At 54.8% G+C, this 16140-nt stretch overlaps 1 protein-coding gene across 1 annotated transcript; it reads right to left on the bottom strand.

Moving 5' to 3' along the window:
- Positions 1-2831: 2831 nt before the first annotated feature.
- Positions 2832-13248, bottom strand: STC2 (stanniocalcin 2). The gene is made up of 4 exons (XM_004587414.4): positions 12646-13248; positions 10213-10355; positions 7790-8001; positions 2832-3599 (listed from the first exon to the last, which is right to left on the bottom strand). The coding sequence occupies exons 1-4, from the start codon at positions 12794-12796 to the stop codon at positions 3194-3196; spliced, it is 912 nt and encodes a 303-aa protein (XP_004587471.2). The 5' UTR covers positions 12797-13248; the 3' UTR covers positions 2832-3193.
- Positions 13249-16140: the final 2892 nt, after the last annotated feature.

Here is a 16140-nt window from a genome sequence, read left to right as displayed (position 1 = left end):
CCAGGCCACCGGGGGAGATGCCCCAGTAGGGGCACATGCTGGAGGCAGGTGATTCTCTTTCTTGGGCCATTCAGACTTGGACACTTGGACAAAGCACCCTGCTGAAGGAAAAGGCCAGGGGTGGTTCTTTTGCTTCTCTTCACACCCCCACCCGCCCCGCAGCCAGAAGCAAACAGCCCATATAGGGCGGCAGTTCCCACGGATATGAAACGCCCTCTCTTGGCCAAAGACGACACTGCGTCACTGCAAGCCATTTACTTAACACCTCCATTAGTGCTGGAAGAAAAAAAAAAACACCATGGCCTGGTACAACTCCTGCTTCCCAAAGACACGGCACAAACAGACAGAGCTAGCCGGCAAAGCCCACGTGGGGCAGGCTCTGGGGACCAGACGGGGCTGCCCTTCCTAAGGAAACGGCCACTGGAGGCATTGTTGTCCCTGACCGGTCAGCAATGCTTTTGACCAGGTTCTGGCTAAAATGTTTTCCCTTTGTCTGCTGCGTGTGAAGGATCTGCCTGCCTGCGCGGGTGTTTTCTGTTGGTTTAGTCTCGGATGTCAGCAGTCCCTCTGTCCTGGCCCCTGTGGTCGGAGAAGCACGGGGCTATTTATTGATACAAAGGGGGAGGTGTTCAGATCATCCTGTTAGATGCAAAGCTCAAAATAAACATCAGAGCTTTATCTGGAGACACACACCCTTCCTCAAAGGAAGGCCCAGGCGTAAATGTGTACGGAGGTCTCAGCCAAGCAGGGGAACTATTTTTAATGAATACCTTTGCTTACATTTCAGATGGTGGCAAGTGCCCCGATCCACACTCACAGGCATCCTCTCTCTCCTCAGGGGTGAGCAGGGGAACCTGGGCAGGGAACACTCTTGGAAGCCTGTTTAAAAGGAAAAAGGGGGGGGGATAGTAGGTGGGGGGACCCATCCCACACACAGTGTGAACAGAACAGAACACATCAGCCAGTGGGTTAGGTGTACAGAGTAGGCCATTTTATGCTTTTGGGGAGGGAGCGTTGAGATCATGAATACAAATGACACAGAGTTATAACAGAAGCAACAGGTGAGAACATTTTTAGGTGGACACGGATGACGCGGGCCACAGAGGAAAATACACAGCGATGCCTTTCGCACATCTCGGCCAGGAGCTGGGACAGCCACGCACGAGGTCACTGTCTGAGCTTAGAGTCACGGAAGAGTTGTGGTGTGTCAGGATAGCCCACCCAGCATGAGACAGCCACAGTTGACATGCTGTCCCCGTGGCAGAAGCTGGCTTGCTCGTCTTCTGGTCCATGAGAGCAGAGCTGGAGCTCATAAGCCCACTTGCAAGCCACAGATCTTTCTGCCTACTTCCTTGGGCACACCGACGGCTCACCCGCACCCGATGGTGTGTATTTCCGGCATGGGATTGGGCTTTGGGCCCATAATTGCTGGTTGTGTTTTTGGGTGGAATTACTCTCTGGAACGAATTGCGGGAGAGTAGCTAAAAGGCGGCATCTTCATCTCCGGCCTCACTAAGTGGATAGATAACGGTGGATGCATTCTTCTTGGCCCAGTCGCTAGAATAAGGATTAGCAAACCGTGGCCTCAGAGCCAAATCCAGCTGGGTGCCTGTTCAATAAAATTGGACTGGCCCGGGGCCAAGGCTTTCGGGTTTCCGTGTCTGTGGCTGCTTTTGTGCTCGAGCAACAGTGGCAGAAATGGCACGGCCCGTTAAACTGAAAGGACTGCATTCACCATCTGGCTCTTGATGGGGGAAGTGTGCAGACCACTTGCTCCCCATGAACCTGGCCTGCCTCTCTCCCTCCTGACAATACGGACTCCTATTTCTACACCGCAGCAAGAAAAGATAAGCTTTCATTTGACAGCTTTGGAGGAGCAAAGGCTGAGCTCCGGGATGTTTTATTTAAAAACTGCAAGAACAATGACAAAAAACAAAAACCCACAAACAAAACAAAACGAACTGCAAGAACCCCACAGGGCTGGGCCTTCTATGAGAATCCTCTTCCCCCTCCTTGCATTTTTTTTGTTTTAGTCTTGGCCTGTCTTTCTCTCCCATGTGGACTCCTCATTGCTAAATTTCAAAGACACGAGGAGCTGGAAAAATCCTGTCCCTTGGAGGTTTTTGACAGGCTCCTCCATTCATGCGAAAGGTCAGCAGGCTTTGCTGGAAGTTACCGAGGAGTCTTTCTCATTTTCTCCTCTCCTTGGGAAAAGCCAGGCTTCCGATTTGGCCTCTCGGAGCTGCTGCTGCAGTATTCTTGAAGGATCTTGGCTGAGGGTTGGCGGTGGGACCAGAAAGCAAAATCCCAAGAGAGTATGGGTCCAATGGGCGCCTCCTAACGTGTGTCCTGGGGGCGGGGGCAGCGACAGGTGTGGCCACCCTCATGTTGCATCCCTTTGGAAACAGCACTCGAGGAGCCTTAAAGGATGGCTTGTTGAATTTGCTCCCCCTTTGGGCTGCTTTTGAAAGACCGAGTGGCTGTGTCTGAAAGCCATTTATTGAGACGACCGTGTGGACGTCACCGGATAAATTATTAAAAAAAAAAAAAAGGTGAAATCGGGATGTGAAGCAGTGGTTAAAATATGAACACACAGGGGCCATTCCCTCGACAGTGTGTCCTCCTTCTCCCGCAGACAGAACAATGGCTCAGAAATGACCCAACACCCCCCACCCCTCCCTGGCAGCTCCCCGCGAGGAACTGGCTTTCTGTTTGGCACCAGGCAACGCCCTTGGCTCCTGCCTCCTCTCTGCCCTTCCCCCACATCACCAGGGACATCCTGCTGCGCTCCTGCCCTGCACGAGGGCAGCACCTGGTGTGCCCCCCACCCAGCCCCTTGCCCAGTCCCACCTCACCTGCCCCACCACGGAGTGCTCTGCGGAAGGAAAGAAGACAGAAGAGGGGGAGAATGGGATATGGGGGAGGGTACTTGCACCCTCTTGAGTGTGCACAGTGCCCGGGGGCCCGGTATCACCGCCACCTCTTTGCCTCATCTGTTCATCCCATCAGCGTACACCTGCACGAAGTTCTCAATCCCTCACAAAAATTCTGCATGTGGCATCCCCCTTTCTTGAATGGTAAATGTTCTGGAATGTCCATAGAGTAGATAATGGACGGCATGGAGGAAAAAAAAAGAGAGAAAGAAAAAGAAAAAGAAAAAAAGAAAAAGCTCATGGCTCGCCACTATGTCATTTCACCTCCGGATGTCGGAATACTCAGACTGTTCATCTTCCCACTCACTGCTTCCAGAAGGTTCCTGGGTCCCGAGGCTGCTGCCTTGGCTCTGGGCGTGGGCGTTTGCGTGGTTCCTGCTCCCTCGCTCGCCCTTGGCTCCCCTGCTGGTCTCCTTACTGCTGCTGGGCTCGACGAGGTGGGGCCCGGCTTCCCTAGAGTGTGCCCGAGGGAGCTTGGTCCTGTCTGCTTGGGGCAGTTGCTGGGGCGGTGCCGTGGGGGGCCTCTGGATGGCAGAGGTGCAGAAGCTCAGAATGGAGCACAGGCTCCCCCAGTTCTGCTCACACTGAGCCTGGACGCTGTGGGTGACCGCTTCCTTCACCTCCTCCCCGCAGGTCAGCAGCAGGTTCACCAGGTCCACATAGGGCCTAGAGTGAGAGGCAAGAGATGCAGTGAGAATTGGGCGAGACCTGAACAGGCTACACTTTCCACGTCTGTGTCTGCTTTTGGCTGAAGCTCATGATGAAGAAGGGGTTTCTGGAAGCCACAGGCTGTACCTGCCTCTGCCATTGAGAGGGGATGGGGCGTAGATGGACAACAGGGCCAGGCAGAAGTCTCTCCTTCTGGATTGGCCCTTTCCAGGTCACTTTATTCCCTGGGTCAGCAGATGTGACCATGTAATCACATTGATTTTTTGCAGGGTGTGTGTAGATGCTGTGTGAGTGGAAGGTAGGGAGCGTGCATTTTGTCCACACCTGGTATGTGGCAGCCCCAGCCACCGCCTCCTGTGGTCTTTTAGCCTCCCCCAGCGAGGTGTGGGATGTGTCGGGTGTGTACAACCCGCACTCTTCAGCAGCCCTCAGCTAGAAATGTGAGATCCTTGGTGATAACAGGGCCACTGTGGTCCTCCCTGAATCCGGCCCACTCGGGCTGTTGGGTCATAGCCTGGATCAGCTTCTGTCTGTGGGCTGCTAGGTAGTTATCATCAGGTCGTTGTTCCATCCCAAGTCCCCTTGCTTCCTGGATGGACGCACGAAGGTGACTTCTAAGAACTTCTTGGTCTGGGTAGAGAGGAGGAATACATTGGCTGACGGAGAACAGGCTGCTGTCTGAGGCCCACCAGCTGCCTTTGGAGTTTCTCTGATGGGCTGACTACTGACTCTTGCCTAAGGCAGGCTGCTGACCAAGTCGCTGCTCTCCCAGGCACAAGGCCATCCCAGGGAAATGTTCTGACGCCTGTCGCTTTCTTTCATGTTTTGGAAGTTAGCAACTGCTGCAGGGAGCTCCAATTCAGTGCTGAAACAGCAGCAGGATGTCGGGGCCTCCCTGTAGTTGCCAGCCTGGGACAAGCAGATCCATGGGAGAGGCAGAGGAGCAATCTTGCTGATTTTCTCAAGGCTCCTTGTAAGTGTCAGGAAGGCTCTTTCGGGGTCCTTGTCCAGGGTGTGCTGTCTACCAGCTTAGCTCCTGAATCCTCCAAGGTGCATGCAAATGCTGGAAGGGCTGGGCTAGCTCATGCTGCCCTCTGCCCTCAGCTGTCTCCTAAGCAGGAGGCTGTGAACTGGGTGGGGGTGGAGGCAGTGTGTGTGCGCTGAGCCACGCTAATCTAAACCGTGCTTGGAGCTGGCATGGTGCCTTCTCGGGCTGCAGGCTCAGCCTGCTCAGCTGGGTGTCAGCAGTAAAGCTAAAGGATTTGGAAAAAAAAAAACAGAAAAAAACCAACCTTGGAGGGGGACGTGCCTAGAGGCTTCAAACCACTGGCGACTGCCAGCAGCCGGACAAGGCAGTTTGGAGGCCAGGGCAGGCTGGCGGCAGCTAGGGGGAGGCAGAAGATCAGGCAGGAAGGGAGGGGTGCAGGGAGCCCTGGCGGGGGCGAGGAGAATGTGGAAGAGGGGGAAGTCGGGGAGCTTGGGAGGAGATGCTTTAACTGAACAAGCATGCTTTTGGGGTGGGTAGAGCTGGGTTGAGAAATGGGGCTGTTGTGGCTTGTGGGGTGACTAGACTTGCCCCCTGCCTAGAGTGCACAGCAAATTCACTTCTCCCTTTCTTTGCGACTAACACCACAGATTGTCAAAAGGCCAACAGAGCCCTTCCTTCCACTGAGATGGGCGGGAGAGTATACCACCAGAAAGCTTGGGCAATTCAGCTTGAGGAGCAAGTTGCTGTCCTGCATGGTGGTGACATCAGAAGGTAACAGGTCAGGTTACACTGCTGTGGAGCTAGAGTTATCCAAAATGCCCCTGCAGCCAGAGGACCACATGCAGCATTCTTAAAAGGGATCTGACATCGCATTTCTGGAGCAGGCAGGGCTGGGCAGCCCTTGCAAGTTCCAGGTAGAAGACCCTACAATGCCTTAGTGCTGGGCCCGGTGCGATGGCTCATTGACTAAATCCTGACCTTGCACGTGCCGGGATCTTATATGGGCATCTGTTCATTTCCTAGCTGCTCCATTTCCCATTTGGTTCCCTACCTGTGGCCTGGGAAAGCAAGAGAGGACGGCCCAAAGCCTTGGGATTTTGTACATGTGTGGGAGACCTAGAAGAAGCTCCTGGCTCCTGGCTTCAGATTGACTCAGCTCTGGCCCTTGCGAACACTTGGGGAGTGAACCAGCAGGTGAAAGAATTTTCTCCCTGTCTCTCTGTAAATCTGTTTTTCCAATGAAAATAGATAAATCTTAAGACAAACAAAAAACAAAAACAAACAAAAACACCACAGTGCTTCGCCATCTTTAGATGCCGGAGGGGGCTGGAGCTTGTCAAAACTTTCAGTTTTTCCAAAGACTTCCACTCTCCAACAAAACGACAAAAGCGCCCTTGAGCTCCAGGGGTGTGTATCAGACACACTACGTGATAAGCCAGTGCCCTGTCACTCCCGTAGGAGGCCAGTGCACTGTCTGTAAAGGGCTCACTGTGGGTAGAGGGTACAGGAGCTTGTGTGCATTGCTCAGCCGTGGGCGCTTTGGAGGAGAGGCGCTTGTCAGGGCTCTCCGTCTGACGGCACATGTCGGGACCCAGGAGCCTTTGGTAGGTCAGGCTGGGGCAAGAAAGGCCAACAGCAGAGAGGTTGCTGCCAACCGATTTTGGTCATATGTAAAGAGTACTTTGAAAAAAAAAAAAAAGCTCATGAGGAAATGGAATGAATGAAAAGATAATATTGCATATTTTTGGAATCCCTGTGTAGTCTTACTGAATTTTCCACAAAGTTTTCTGAAGCTCCCTTGTATCACCGGGGTCCCAAACTGAAAAGTAAGAATTGTAACATCTCAGCTGCACTCTGTTAAGTGGCAAGAGTCACTTCCATCTCTTGGTGTCACTGGGAAAGGTGAATGAGATGATTCCTGTAAGAACCTGGCCAAGCACCTGGCATATGAAAACCAGCTGCTGCTACTATGGTTGTTGTCATTGTTCCTTAGCTGGTGTTTGTAAAAGTATAAATATTGCATAAAGCATTGGCACAACTCAAGAAAAAGACAATCTTGTTTTGCTCCCATCATCCAACCAGGGTAGTGGGGTTTCTGTAAGTTATCTGGCTCTTCTACCCAGTGTAAAGTGACAACCTCTGGTGGTGGTGGTGGGGTCAGGAGTGGCTTGCTCAGGTGCCAGAGTTAATACAACTGCATACATGTGGCCCGATGAGGCCTGGTGGAAGGACCCACGGTGCCTGCCTCGGTGCCAGCTATTTAGATTGGATAGCCTAGCTGCTGGCTCGCTTTCTGATCTGCAGCTCTAAAAAAAGGGGCCGCTGTTGCCTCCCCAGGTCTGGTTGATGGGTTTACCACTTCGCCACTTTTCGGGTCCTGTGGCTGGGATACTTGAAAGAAGTGAGCTGTCTTGTGTCTGTCAATGAACTTGAAGTTCTTGAGTCAGTCAGTTCCCACTTCCTTGCTGTAGCATGGATGTATTTAAGCACATCAGGGACAATCTTGGATGCTTGTTCTGTGTTTTCAACAGTATTCATGTGTTTGAGAGGATGACTTGCACTGTCTGAGGGGAGGGAAGTGGGTGTGGGGGTGGGCAGAAAAGCGCTCGCTCTCCACTTCCGGCTGTTAAGAGTGCTGGGCTCGGAAGCTTGCTAAGCTCAATCCCAGCTGCATGTCTCCCTCACTATGTCATCTTGACCCCAAGGAGTCTCACTTTTCTCTTCTGTTTAGTGGAGGAGCTAAAGGAATTCAGCTCACAAGGATGTGGGAAGGACCAAGTGAGACAGTTCTATAAAGTACTTAGCATAGTGCCCAGTACTCACTGAGTGTTTAACAAGTGTCTTTAGTTCCTGGTTGTCAGGACACAGCCATGGCTGCCCCACCCGTGGGGAGAACCGCTGCAACCCTGGCTAAGGATCGGGGGTTGGAGTGGTGAGTACTCATGAATTGACATATTTCATGCTTACTAAAGACCAAAAAACTCCTTGCTTCCGCTTGTGACTTGCAAAGTGATGACTGCAATCTCACTTTTCCTGAGAGCCAGCAGCAAAGGGGATGCCTTAGGGCTGATGTAGCTTCCTGTGGCCCATGGCAGCTATCTCCAATTTGCACCAGAGAAGAGCGTGCAGAAGCAAAGCCTCACACTGAACACAGCCCAACGCCACTGCTCTGTCTCTGCAGGAGCCGGGCCGGACTTACTCATGCAGCAGTAGGTCCTTGAAGTGGATCATCTCCACGATGACCCGGATGTTCTCCTGGGCGGCTGAGCACAGATCATGTTTGAGGTAACATTCCCGCTGTAGCTGGACCACCATCTCCTTAATGGCCGGGCACTTGCGGCTTATGCAGCCGAACCTGTGACGCAGCGCGTGAGCCTTGCACTTCAGGGCATCCTTGATGAATGACTTGCCCTGGCAGCACAGGACAGAGAGGGAACAGAAGTGGCTTAATGTGCTAAACATTTACCCTTTTTGGAGGCGTCCACAGTGCCGCCTCTTAGTCTGATGTTCTCCCAGGTGACAGCTCCTACTGCACCAAGAAGTTAACACAACACTTCCAGCAGTGGGCCAGAAAGGATGCTACTCCTGCAGGCGAACACATTGCTGCCCACCTCCCCGCCCCCCAAATGCATGTCCAGCTCTCCTCGAACTGGGGTTCCAGTGGCCCCATGGCCATCTGTCTTTGGGGTGGTCCATGGTGGCTGCAGCATGGCGATTTCTTGGGAACTCAAGGGATATCTGGCCAGACACAAGACCACAGCTCCATTATGGCCCTCAGCACAAGGTGACAATCTGTCCAAATCTCACACTTGGTCCCTTTTTTTCCATCTCCTAGTGGCACCATGATCGAGAGCTATACCTGTGTCTCCTTCTGCCCCAAACCCATCATTATGCTTCAAGGAGAAACGCTCTTGTCCCTTTTGGAAAACCATTCTACTTCTTTAAACTGCTGGGATCTCTGGCTCTAAAAGGCCAGCCTGGCCACCTGCCTGGCAGCATCTGGAGTCTGAACTGCCCAGCGACAGGCCCTACCCCCATGCTTGCTGCTTCTGAGCTGTGAAGGCAGCCAGGCATACATCTGGCTTCCAGTTCTCCTTATCCTAGCAAGGAGGCAGCTGTTGGGGGTGTGCCAATGAGCTTGGACCATCAGCTTCCTTATCAACCTCCCGGGGCCCAGAGGCAATTGTGGGATACCCCCAGGCACCCCAGGACCCTCCATGACCAGCCAGTGTCCCTGAGGTCACCCCTCTGTTTTTAGACCAGCCCGGAAGTCACTGAGTTTGGAAAGTAAACCGGTTTAGGTTGGAGGTGGGAAGGCAGCCAGCACGTTTTTTTTGGTTCTCCCCTTAGAAGCAACTGCCATGCCTGTAGAGGAAGAGTGTGATGGCTTAGGAACCACACATTCTCCATTGCTGTCTCCACGGCCCCTCCTCTTCCAACTTCCCTGTGTGGGAGCCAAACGGGATACAGGGCAGGGTGTGCCAACGTATAAAGTTGTGTGCTGGGAATATACCTGGAAGGGCTGCCTGTGACTGCAGAACCAGGAGAGGAAGACTTGGGCAGGCGGATGAAGGCTGCAACCACGTGCTTGGATGTTGTTCCCCCATATCCCTCGGAGTTGCCTTGTGAGGCACTGCCTTCCTCCGGATTTCCCATTACGTTTCCTAACTCCAGCTAATCCAGAGGGAATGCTTTATTAGGGTGCCTCCAGGAATTCCTGCCCTAGTTTCTGTTCTCCTGCCCCCGCCTCTTGATATTTCACATCCTCTGTAGTTTGGGCCATGGGTCCTGCTACATCCCTTCATAGTGCCTGCAGCATGCTCTGACAGGTCAGGCTTTGTCTGGGCTGGAGAGGAGGGTGACTGGTGATGGGCACAGATGACACCTAATTGGCTGTCCCTGCCTCCCCTCGAACACTGAGGTGGAAGAGAAAGTGTATGAGTTATGAGAGCAGGTGTTTTTCAACAGGGTATAGAGGCCAGGGAAGAGAATGCAGAAGGCGTATCCGGTGCCAACTGTCACCTAAGCATGGATTCAAATTCTCTACGCTGGATCCCTGGATGACTTGTTCTCTTCCTGACCAGCCCCCAAGCAGTAAGGAAGCTTCACCTGGAGGATGTTAGAAGAGCTGAAGCGGGTTAGCCCCTGACGATGCTCCGTGGAGTAAAAGAAGAGTGTGAGCCTGTGGGACTCATTCAGAGTTTTAACTTTTCAGGTTGGGAGGCAAGAGACCTTAACTCAGGAGCGGGAATCTGTTCCCTTAGGCTTGCAGTATCCAGACAGTCAGGCTTACACACACACACACACACACACACACACACACACACACACACACACACTGAATTCCATACAAGGAACATCCTTTCTTATGACTTTGGTATCTGAGCCATTTTGCCTGTGTAGGCCCTCCCTGTGTGGGAGTGTAGAAAGATGAAATCTAATAGCAGCTCCAGCGATCAGAACCTAGGTGCAGCTGGAAGATCCTGGCACCCTGACATATGCCCATCAGCGTGTCCCATACTGGTGCCAAAACAATCCTGGCAGACAGCTCAGGAAATGTGTTCAATATCAATCACATCACACAAAACCCCAAACATTCTTCATATTCTCTAGAGTTTTTACCTGGGCATCAAATTTTCCAGCGTTGTGCAGAAAAGTCATGCAAATCCCATGTAAGCCTCGGATCTCACAAGAGTTGTTTTCGAAACATTCAAACACGCCACAGCCCACCTCACCAGCGTTGACCAAACAGTGCTGGATCTCGGCTACAACGGAAATTACACGTAAATCAATACAGAACTTGGAGCCATGCTGGGAAATGCAGACAGGTCAATTGGAATAACAGTTAGCAACCACTGAAGGAAAAGTTAATGGAAAAGAAAAATCATCACTTATCCCTGCTTGTAAGTGCTGGCATCCTATATGGGTGCTGCTTTGAGTTCCAACTGCTGTGTTTCTGGACCTGGGAAGGCAGAAGAGGATGACTCAAGTCCTTGGGTCCCTGGACCCATGAGAGACCTGGAAGAAGCTCCTGGCTTCAGATCATCTCTGGCCATTGCGACCATCTGGGGAGTGAGCCCATGGATGGAAGATCTCTCTATCTCTCCTCTCTGTAACCCTGCCTTTACATTAAAAAAAAAAAAAATACGTAAACGTAAAGTAATGACTACTTTAGGACCACAAAAACCACAATGTCATCACTGAATCAACTTTTGAAAAATACCTATATTTGTAAAAATTTGCTCAAGGCTTACAACCATCACAACCAATATATATTTTTCTTTTTAAAAACTCTTTCCCATTTTATTCAACTATTTGTGGACCCAGCTTCAGAACAGACCCCATTTCAGCTTTGTAAACCAACCCCCAGATCAAAAGTCAGAGGTGAAGATCGCAGACTTTAACTGCACGGATCCCTAGAAGTTGCTGCTGTTAAGTCACAAGCCATTTGCCTCCAGATCCCTCAAATGTGAGCGTGCAAAAAGCAGTTTCAATTCAGCTTTATGATTCAACAGCTAAAAATCAAAACAAAATTCCTATTCAGCGGCAGCGCCTCCAAACCATCGCATTAAAAATACCAGGCTAGGGAAGCTGCGGTTTGCCAAGCAGGCTCAGCGATCCAGGCACTGCGAGGAGCAGCCCTCCCCGGCGAGCTATCTCCTCATCCCCCGGGTCCCCGTGGCGGCCCGGGAGCTCGCGCCCTCTTCGGCGGCGGGACAAGTAGCTAGTTGAGTCCTTCTGGCAGGGCAGACTGCGAGAAAAGAACGGTCACGCTGCCGCGTGCGGAACCCCCTTGTCCCCTCTTCCCTTTCCAATTTCTCTTGAGTTAAACCAACCATCAAACTACATCAGAAAAGTATATATCTATATAGATAGATAGATATAGATACACAGATATTTTGGCAGATGGGCGGGGTCGGAGCAGAAAATCCGCATTCGGTAGAAATTTAGTGAGAGGACAAGGAGCGTGTATTTCGCCGGCGGTCACCCACGACTGAGACTCGCGCTCAGTTCTGAGGGAAAGCTCCGAGAGCCGTGAGGGGAGGCGGGGGCAAGGCTGTTGGGGCGGGGCGTGGGCCTGGGGTGTTGCCGGGCTCGGCCTGTGGAGGTACCGGGCTCCTGTGGAGGTACCGAGTGACCCCACGCCTGGCCCTGGCGCGCGGGCTGGATGCCCAGGACCGCGCTGCGCTCACTTGGGGGCGTCCCTAACAGGCAGTTCTGCGGTGAGCGCACGCACGCTGGCGCCGCTGCGTTCGCGCGGCCCCCAGAAATGCAGCAGTGGGGGGCGGGTACAGAGCCGTACGACCTGAGGCAGACTTCCTCTCTCTCCTCAGAGCTGGGAAAACGGCCAGCCTTGTGCTCTGCACGCCCGGCTCCGCTCTGCAGCTTGACCGTGAGCCGGTGCGGCCCCGGCGGCACACGACTGGGCTTCTGTCACCAGGTGTCCGCTCGCTGACCTGTCTGGGAGCTGGGGACCGCGGCAGCACCGCAGAGGTAACGCTTGGCGCCACTCCGCCTCCCCTTCGGAAAGCAGCGTTCTTCACCAACCCCCTCCCACCAGGGGCAAAGGTGGCCTTGGCAAAGTTCTGGGCTGAGGTGCATCTTTTGGAGGGAGGCGAGGTGAGGGGAGCGGGGCAGCGGTCCTGCCGGGGCCGGCCAGGAGAAGTTTTCCGTGTGCTCGGCGCAGCCCAGCTCCAGGGACTCGTTTTAGGCTTACCGCCCGCCAGCCTGGATGAAGTGTGCTTTGCCCCCCGGCTACGGACCAGGAATAGGGAAGGGGGTGGGGGGGAATAGTACTGGCAACGTCAGGCGCGGCTTCATTTCCCCTCGCCCGGGGAGCACACCAACAAGTCCCGCCCCAGCCATTTCATCACCCGGTTAGCACGTGCGGATTCCGGGCGCTCGGAGCCCGGCGCGGATCTCGCCTCGCGCTTCCCTTTGCACAGCCCGCGCCACCGCGAGAGTTTGCGCGGCCCGAGGTGGGCGCCGGGGGGCTCGGTGCAAACCGCCCCGGGCGCGCCGGCGTCCCCCCTCCGCCCAGGCGCACGCGTTTACCTGTGTTCTGCAGGGATAGGCGGCCTTTCTGCTGGGATCCCCTGTCTTGGGGACCCTCGGGCGGGTTGGTGGCGTCGGTCCCCCGTGCCGGTTCTAAGGTGGCCAATACCAAAGCCAGGGTCACGAACTGGCCGAGCCTCTCGGCACACATGTTTCTTGGTGCAAACCTCCCGCCAGGAGACCTGGATTCTTTGTGCGCCCCTCCTCCTCCACCTCTTCCTCCTCCGCCGCGTCCCCTCCTCCTCCTCCTCCCACTCTTCCTCTTCGCTCGCCTTTCCCTCCTCCAGGCGGCCGCGGCTCGGGTGGAGGTTACCCAGCGCCCTCCCGTAGCTCTCCGGAGAGCATGTGACCAGGCCGTTAGCAGCGCGGCGAGTGCCCGGCAACGGCGAGGATGGTGCCTGAAATATCCCTGGAAGCTCTGGTGTCACTTGAATGAAGGAGTCGAGCAGGTGTTGTCCCGGCGGTTGGACCAATCCGAGACCCCGGCCCGTTTGACAACACAGCCGGGAGGCGGGGCCTGCGTGCAACTACTCCAGGAGGAAGCCGAGCGCCGCTGGGAGCGCCCCAAAGTTGCCGACCTGGCGGCGGCCGGACCTTTGCGTGCGCGTGTGAACGTGCGTGTGTGTATGTGTACGTGTGTAGAGAGCGAGACCGGAGGTGCGTGTGCAGGGGCGCCAGAGCAATGGCCGAACGCACTTAAAAAGGGCGAATCCCGGCTCGCGTCGCGGGTACAGGAATCCCGCCTGGGCTGGGACAAAGCTTCCCAGTGCCTTCCTGGCTGGCTTGCCTCTCAATATCCTCAGGCTGGGACGTTTTCCTAGTTGCTCATTTTGGAAACGAGTGCAAGTCTCTGCCCCGAGTCTTGATAGACCGGGTGCGCCGATGCTGTGGGCAAATTGAATCCATGTGGGGATTCCTGACGCTGTGATGCTTGGCATTTAAAAAAACTCCCCAAAGCAAAACCCCTCAAACACACTCCTGAAGATGGGAGCAGGAACCTTACAGTATTCGGCCCGAGCGACACCCCCGTTTTCGGCGTCTTTTTGACTGCGCTTAGCTAGTCCGTGCAACACCTATGGTGTCGTTTCTCGCCCCTCCTCCAACCCAGGCTGATTCCAGGCTGGGCTGCGGGGATCCCAGGTGACAGTTCGGACTTGCATCATTTCCAGGAGGTTGGCGGGGAGGCCCAGGCCTCCCTGAGTCAGCCCGCCGCGGGGCATCGCGTGCCCCGGAGCCCCGAGCTTGAAAGGCAACTTTCCGCGTCTCCAAACACACTCAACCCTGTTCCCAAAGCGCGGTTCGCCACCAAGGCTGTGGGCTGGCTTGACGTCTTCAGCCGCGGGATGGAAGTGGTGAAAACCAAAACCCTAAAAAACCAATCAGTAAAGATCTGGGGAAATTCCTGCCACCTCGGTACCAGCTCCCTTCCCAAGCACTGCCCGGGCCGGGGAGAGGGGTGGCCTTTGGCCGTTCGTCCTCCCTCACCCAATACCGGCCAGCGGCGGCGTGCGGAAGAAAAGTTGGGCGCGCTGGGAGCGCTCTTCCCCCGCCTCGTGTGTACGTGTGCACGCTCACGTCTCCCTCGCGCCGCGCCGGGGACAGGAACTGCTCCCGGTCTCGGCAACCCGACGGCGCAGTCCGGCGGGCTAGCTGGGCTGTGGGGGGAGGGCGCGCACGCGAGCTTGGCTGCCCAGCGCCCCGGGACACGCAAACCAGTCGGTACGCTCTCGCCCTTCCCCCCCGCCGGCTCCACCCTCCTCCCGGTGAACAGGTGAGTCGGGTACCAGCTCCCACCCCCACCCCTGCCAGCCGCCCTCTGCGGTAATGCGCCCGCCGGGTTTCATCATCCGCTGCCCAGGGTGACGCACGCCCCCGCCGCCCCCGCCCCCCGTCTCCGACGCCGGGCGCACTGCCCTTCTGGGTAGGCGCCCCCGACCCCATCCAGTAACTTGGCTGGGGGAGGGAGTGCGGAGGTACTGGGGAGGGCAGGTCATACTTGCCGCCACCTCTGGGACCTGGTAGCACTTGGACTTGGAGAGCCAGAGGAGCCTAGGTGGCAGCCACTCTCTGCAGCTGTCCCGCGGGTGAGCTGTCTGGAGTCAGGAGGAAGGGATGGGTGATTGGGAGAGCCGTTTGGCACTGGGCGTTTCTTAGGCCAGATGGCCACCAGCTCCAGGTTTTTACACCCTCAGTGCATGGTCACGTTGAAGGTCAGGGTCTGCTAGGTTCTGAGACCATTGGGGACTCCGTGAGATGTTAGTTATCAATTGTCTTCTTGCAGAAGATGGGGGTCAAAGCAAGCTGAATTGGGCTGCCTGCCTATCCCACCCCCTGCTTTTGTTTGCTACAGTTACTTTAGGCTCTAAATCACCTTATGAAAAACCACCTCCTATAAATTCCTGAAAACTGGGAAGAAGGAGACCTGGGGAGCCCACAGTTGATGGATGCAGGCCCTGAATCTGCTGGGCTTTGGGAATTGGGCCAGGCAGATGGAAGTTCCCGCCTCCACACCCTTAGGCCCTGCCTTTGGTCCCTGCCAGGCCCTGGGTCTGCCCACAGTGGTCTTACTGAATTGACAAGTTCATCTTGTCTGTCCTTGTTCCTCCCTGAACTAGTTGCCTCCTTAGAACCCTGGAACACTGTGTGGTAAGCCAGCATTCAAGGTACTCCTTCTTAAAGGTTTGTCTCTGGGACATCAGCCTAGGGACAACAGCATCTGGGGCATAGCATCTAGACAAGAATGCCCACTCCAGTGGCTCCCCCCACGGCTGTGAGAATTCTGCAGAATATCTAGGCAGTGTGTGTGTGTGTGTGTGTGTGTGTGCGTTATGGAGTGGGAGAGATGTGAAACCCGGTGTCTGCAGGTGGAGGTGGGCCTGCAAAACTCTGGCTAGTGACTTTGTGGTAACCCCTACTCCCTTCTGATGATTCCTTGAGCTCCAATGGCCTGGCTGGTTGCCGTGATAAACTACTGTAAGGCTAACATGAATGGAGAACAGATCCTCCATCACCCACCAAGCCTGTGGCTTTGGCCTCCCTCCAGACCTAAACTCTATGCTGGATGGGAATTAAAAGTTGGGCCCAGCAAGGACAGAGTAGCTGATGCTGTCCTGAGACCCAGTGGGGAGTCTGGCTGGCTGGGCCCTGGTGTGCATGCGGGAATCTTAGCCTGCGTCTCCACGGAGAAGCACGTTGTGGTCTGCCAGTGACATCCGGAGGCATCTGTGATGGAGGCCTGAGTGTTGCACCCTGTCTCTGTGTCACCACCGGCTACCTTGACATGCAAGGAGCAGATTTCTCTAGGGGAGGTAGGTGGCTTAGATTTTGCAAAATGAGGGAGGTGGTGCTACATAGAAGCAAGGGGAGGAGAATGGGCCTCACAGGTGGGAGGAGCAGCCCCCTCCGTGCATGGAAGTGGGGTTGATAGGAGCAATTGGGGCGGCCCAGGTAGGTATTCAGTGACAAATTAAGCTGGTGGAGGTCGCTAGTTCATGT

This window comes from Ochotona princeps, chromosome 19 (genome assembly GCF_030435755.1).
Source record: "Ochotona princeps isolate mOchPri1 chromosome 19, mOchPri1.hap1, whole genome shotgun sequence".
NCBI lineage: Eukaryota > Metazoa > Chordata > Mammalia > Lagomorpha > Ochotonidae > Ochotona > Ochotona princeps.
This window is presented reverse-complemented; position numbering and strand designations above follow the sequence as displayed.

What these genes read in the sequence shown, in the direction of transcription:
- STC2 (XM_004587414.4), bottom strand. Translation starts at nt 12,796, where the DNA reads ATGTGTGCCGAGAGGCTCGGCCAGTTCGTGACCCTGGCTTTGGTATTG. An exon ending in CTGGAAAATTTGATGCCCAG is followed by an intron (nt 8,002 to 10,212) that starts GTAAAAACTCTA and finishes CTGTGCTGCCAG; the next exon opens with GGCAAGTCATTCATCAAGGA. An exon ending in AAGGACCTACTGCTGCATGA is followed by an intron (nt 3,600 to 7,789) that starts GTAAGTCCGGCC and finishes CTCTCACTCTAG; the next exon opens with GCCCTATGTGGACCTGGTGA.